This window comes from Mus pahari, chromosome 6 (genome assembly GCF_900095145.1).
Source record: "Mus pahari chromosome 6, PAHARI_EIJ_v1.1, whole genome shotgun sequence".
NCBI classification, from domain to species: Eukaryota; Metazoa; Chordata; class Mammalia; order Rodentia; family Muridae; genus Mus; species Mus pahari.
Window position 1 is genome coordinate 99,425,111 of NC_034595.1, and position 5,302 is coordinate 99,430,412.

General features: G+C 49.8%; 1 protein-coding gene across 1 annotated transcript in view; it reads left to right on the forward strand.

Moving 5' to 3' along the window:
• Window positions 1-5,302, forward strand: part of Mtor (mechanistic target of rapamycin kinase) — a 116,271-nt gene that overhangs the window by 13,751 nt on the left and 97,218 nt on the right. The window contains exons 9-13 of the mRNA XM_021200534.1: window positions 1,184-1,370; window positions 2,183-2,311; window positions 3,033-3,277; window positions 3,643-3,858; window positions 4,588-4,793. Of these exons, the coding sequence (XP_021056193.1) occupies window positions 1,184-1,370; window positions 2,183-2,311; window positions 3,033-3,277; window positions 3,643-3,858; window positions 4,588-4,793 (983 nt within the window). The remainder of the gene's footprint in view (window positions 1-1,183; window positions 1,371-2,182; window positions 2,312-3,032; window positions 3,278-3,642; window positions 3,859-4,587; window positions 4,794-5,302) is intronic.

Below are 5,302 nucleotides of genomic sequence, written 5' to 3' on the forward strand. Positions count from 1 at the left end.
AAAAAAAAAAAAAAAAGAAACAGAGAACCGTTGCGGCTCACAGTGCCCAGGAGCACCTGCTCTTGCATGCCGCTGATGTAAGCATGGGGATGCAGGTGCCTGTCCCGATTGAAGACTAAGTCTTACTCTACTGTCGCGACAGTAACAATCTCCAGGTAATGGCAGAGAGAGTTCCAGACTTCGGCTGAATGGAATGTAGTAAATAATATTTAATACTACTTTCAGTGTCACTATACTTACTGTAAGATAATTTGATTAATCTCTTTGTTTTTTAAACAAGATTTTGGGTTTTAGAATTTTAAAAAATTATTTTATGTGTCTAGTGTTTTGCCTGTGGGTATGTCTGTGTACCACATAAGTGTCTAGTACCTGTGGAGACCAGAAGAGGGCATTAGATCCCTTGAAACTGGAGTTTTACAGTTGTGAGCCATTGTATAAATGCTGGGAATTGAACTTGGGTCCTCATCTCTTCAGCGCCTTAGCTTTTCTTGTGGGGTAGGGGTGGGGGTTCACCTTGTAACTCTGGCTAGCCAGAAACTTTGCATAGGCCTTGAACTCACAGAGCTAGGTCCACCAACCTCTGCCTGTCAAGTTGCAGCCTCTTAACAGGTTTTGAAGAACATATACTCTTTCTCCAGAGTAGTACTAGTGGAGGGTCAAACGAACTAGCTCAGCAGAAACGATGCTTGCCACTAACCCTGGTGACCGGAGTTTTATCCCTGGAGCCACAAGGTGCAAGGAAAGAACTCATTCCACACGTTGTCCGCCAGCTTCTGCATGCACATTGGCAAGAACCTCAGCACGCCTCTCCCCACACAAATGGAGTTACTAAAGAATTAGACTAAGAGACAGCTCTGTGACACTTTCCCAAAAGACATACCTAAGCAGGGATCACTAAGCTTAAAATGTCTTATAAAATTCATCCTTTAAAGCTGAGTGTGGTGGCCCACACCTTTAATCCCAGCATTTAGGAGGCAGAGGCAGGTGAATCTCAGTGAGTTTGAGGCCAGCCTGGTATACAAAGTGAGTTCCAAGACAGCCAGTACTACTACATAGAGAAACCCTGTTTCAAAAAAAAATTCATCCTTTAAATTCTTAGCATCCTTCCTTTAGGCTGCCTTAAATTTGAGTGCTGAGTAGGGACTCTGACCTTGGCCATGTGTTCTTTTTTTGTCTGTACCAGATACCCAGTACCTCCAGGACACCATGAACCATGTCCTGAGCTGTGTCAAGAAGGAGAAGGAACGGACTGCGGCGTTCCAGGCCCTGGGGCTGCTTTCGGTGGCAGTGAGGTCGGAGTTTAAGGTCTACCTGCCCCGTGTACTTGACATCATCCGAGCTGCCCTGCCTCCGAAGGACTTTGCCCACAAGTGAGCACCTCCGATAGGGTTTCTCCATCCGAGCGGTGTCGGGGTGGAGAGACTCACACAGCTTACGCCCATTCCACACATTGTTACCTCTGAGGCTGGACAGGTGGAGGACAGCCCCTCCTCACTGAGTTGAGGCTCTTTGGATACAGTGACTAGCTCTTTAGAAAGGTAGAAACCTTGATGTTGGAGACCAGTGTGTTCTCCTGGCTGCCTGCTCTCTGGCGTTCAAGTCTTCTGCTGACAGAATGCTTGTGGAGGAATCCCTGACCAGATGGTCATCTTTTTCCTTAGCTCTAACACGGAACAAGTCATTCCACCACTGAATAAAACACAGCAAAGCCTTTGGCATCTTGCCAGATGACCCTGGGGAGTCGGTGCTTCTGTGTTTCCATATATGTTGTTGGCAAGGTTTGCTCCGGTGCATTACCCAGCACCCTCACTACAGGGAGACATTCCTTCCCGAGGGACACCTGTGCATCACCCTGTGGCTCCTGATGAGCACAAACCACTCAGTTTGATTCACAGCTAAGTAGCTTGCTTGGTCAGCTCCCTGCAGTTGGTCTGCTACCTCTTCCTGAACTCAGAAAAAGAGCCCCTCCATAAGACACGTTACTGCCATCTGCTGGAGTGGTCTTTTAAGTACACGTACACAGTGTCTGATGGGCTGCACCCAGTAGAATTTTGCAATAATCACCACACTCACTTGTGGCTGGCCCTGCCTAAATAACTTGCCCTCCTGGCCCCAAAGTAGCTTTGAGGTGGGACATTATGAGTGTCTTTATGTCTAACGAAGTCCTTCTGTTTCGTTGCAGGAGGCAGAAAACCGTGCAGGTGGATGCCACAGTATTCACGTGCATCAGCATGCTGGCGCGAGCAATGGGGCCGGGCATCCAGCAGGACATCAAGGAGCTGCTGGAGCCCATGTTGGCAGTGGGCCTGAGGTATGTGCCAGAGGCCTGTAGCCACCCTGCTTCAGTGTTGGGTCTAGCTCTTGGGTCATTTTTTTTTTTTTAAGATTTATTTATTTTATTTATATGAGTGAACTGAAGCTGTCTTCAGACACACCAGAAGAGAGCATCAGATCCCATTAGAGATGGGTGTGAGCCACCATGTGGTCGCCGGGAATTGAACTCAGGACCTTTGGAAGAGCAGTCAGTGCTCTTAAGAACACTAAGCCATCTCTCCAGCCGTCCTGTGTGATCTTAACTAAGGCAGCTCTTGGTGCCTCGGCTCTCTCATCTGAAAAAGAACAGCGTGTGCTGCGTAGGGTAGTTGTAGGGATTAAGTGAGAGCCATTAGCACAAGGCAGAGCATAGAGGGAGTACTTGGTAGTCATGCATGTTATTCCTGGGAAGTCTGCTTAGCCTCCCAAAGTTTCTCTCCCTCCCTGATGAAATAGGAGAATGCTCTCCCTTCTGTGTCTGCTCATTGGCTGAGACTGTCTCTGGTGGCTGAACTGCATCGTAGAAGGTCTCTCTGGTGAAAACCAGAAATGTGTAGATTATTCTGAAATTGAGACAAGGCCGAGGTTGTTTAGCACTTGAGAAACTTAAGCAGTGACAAGGCTCAGGCCTCCTGTCCATGGCAGACAGTGTGACACCCTAGCTGCTAGTGACAGACAGCCACATCCTGGCCAAGTCCTTACGGTTTCCTTCTCCACAGCCCCGCGCTCACTGCTGTGCTCTATGACCTGAGCAGGCAGATTCCGCAGCTGAAGAAAGATATTCAGGACGGCCTTCTGAAGATGCTGTCCCTGGTCCTTATGCACAAACCCCTCCGGCACCCAGGCATGCCCAAAGGCCTGGCCCACCAGCTGGCTTCCCCTGGTCTCACTACCCTCCCTGAGGCCAGTGACGTGGCCAGCATTACTCTTGCCCTTCGAACCCTTGGCAGCTTTGAATTTGAAGGTAAGAGGTGACTGTGGCTCCTGCTGAGGTGTGGAGGGATGGAGTGGACCTGAGAAAGGGATGAGACGGCTAGATTTCAGGATCTGTAGAGTCTTCATGCAGGGCACAAGACGAATAGTGGCTTTTCCTGCCTGTTCTTCTCGAGCCTTTGGGGCAGATGGTGTTACAAAGCATGTCCTGCTTCAGAAGAAGAACGCTTCGGGATGGCACTCCACCCTCCTACTGTCCCACTGATCTGCAGCCAGGAGGAGGGTTACTGCTTTAGAATGTCTGGCAGGGTTTCTGGACACTCCCTTTCCTGTGACTGCGTGTGGAGTCCTGTCCCAGCAGCGGCGTCCATTCCTCTCCTTTCCCTTCGTGCCTAGGCCACTCTCTGACCCAGTTCGTCCGACACTGCGCAGATCACTTCCTGAACAGCGAGCACAAGGAGATCCGCATGGAAGCTGCCCGCACCTGCTCCCGCCTGCTCACACCCTCCATCCACCTCATCAGCGGCCACGCCCACGTGGTCAGCCAGACGGCAGTGCAGGTGGTGGCTGATGTGCTCAGCAAGCTGCTTGTGGTCGGCATAACAGATCCTGGTAAATCTTGTGACAGAGCAGTCCTGGGGGACCTTGGAGCTTGAGGTGTTTGCATGGTCTGTAGAGATCACCAACATTAATAATTTCATAGTTAGCCATATCTCTGCTAAGGCATGACTCCTGTCGCCTGTTGGTATAAATAATCTATTTTTACTTAATTTCTCTTTTATTCCTCTGAATAGCTTTTTAAAATGGGTATAGTAGATTAGGTGAAAAAGGTGTTTCGGGGTTCTCCCACTAGTTTCACAATGGTTCTCAACCTGTAGGTCACAATCCCCCTTTTTGGAGTCAGACAACCCTTTCACAGGGGTCACCTAAGACCAACAGAAAGCATAGGTATTTACATTACAGTTCATAACAGTAGCAAAATTGCAGTTATGAAATAGCATCAAAAATAGTTTTATGCCAAGCAGTGGTGGCACACGACTTTAATCCCAGCACTCGGGAGGCAGAGGCTGGCGGATTTTTGAGTTCGAGGTCAGCCTGGCCTACAGAGTGAGTTCCAGAACAGCCAGGGCTACACAGAGAAACCCTGTCTCAAAACAAACAAACAAACAAACAAACAAAGTTTTGTGTTTGGGGGGTCACCACACGTGAGCTGTATTGAAGTGCTGGGTGTCAGGAGGGCTGAGACACCACACGAGGCCATAGCCGTGGAGGCAGAAACCGGGAAGAGGCTGGGGGGATGGGACTCTGAAGAGGCGTTCAAAGCCCTGTTTGCTCTTGCAGACCCTGATATCCGCTACTGTGTCTTGGCATCCCTGGACGAGCGTTTTGATGCCCATCTGGCCCAGGCAGAAAACTTACAAGCTCTGTTTGTGGCTCTGAATGACCAGGTCTTTGAGATCCGCGAGCTGGCCATCTGCACTGTGGGCCGACTAAGCAGCATGAACCCAGCCTTCGTAATGCCTTTCCTGCGCAAGATGCTCATCCAGGTAACGGGGTGGCAGGCAGGGAGGAGTGGACCTCCACAGCGAGGGAAGCCCTGGGGACAGGGAGGGAAGAAGGAGGGAGACCCCTTACCACGTCACGTTTGCACCAGGAGTCCGTGTTTCCCAGCTCTGGGTTATGGTTGGAGTGTGAGGCTGTCATCCGCAGGATGTGAGGTGCTTTTTTGGGTCCAGACTTAGCTCGTAGGCAGCTCGTCTGTCTCTGTGGCAAGTTTCCAGCAACCCAGCGTCTTGGCTCTCACCGCATCTGCGGCGTGGGGCTTGGGCCTCCCGCTCTTCTCCACTTGCTTCTGTCATAGTTTTCTTGCTAATAGTAGACAAGCACTGTCTGTCTTAACATGCGTGTGATTCCCACATGATCCTGTGGTCACTGCACTTGGTTGGGGCTCACTGATGTTCTTTTTTTTTTTTTTTTTTTTAAAGATTTATTTATTTATATCTAAGTACACTGTAGCTGTCTTCAGATGCACCAGAAGAGGGCGTCAGATCTCATT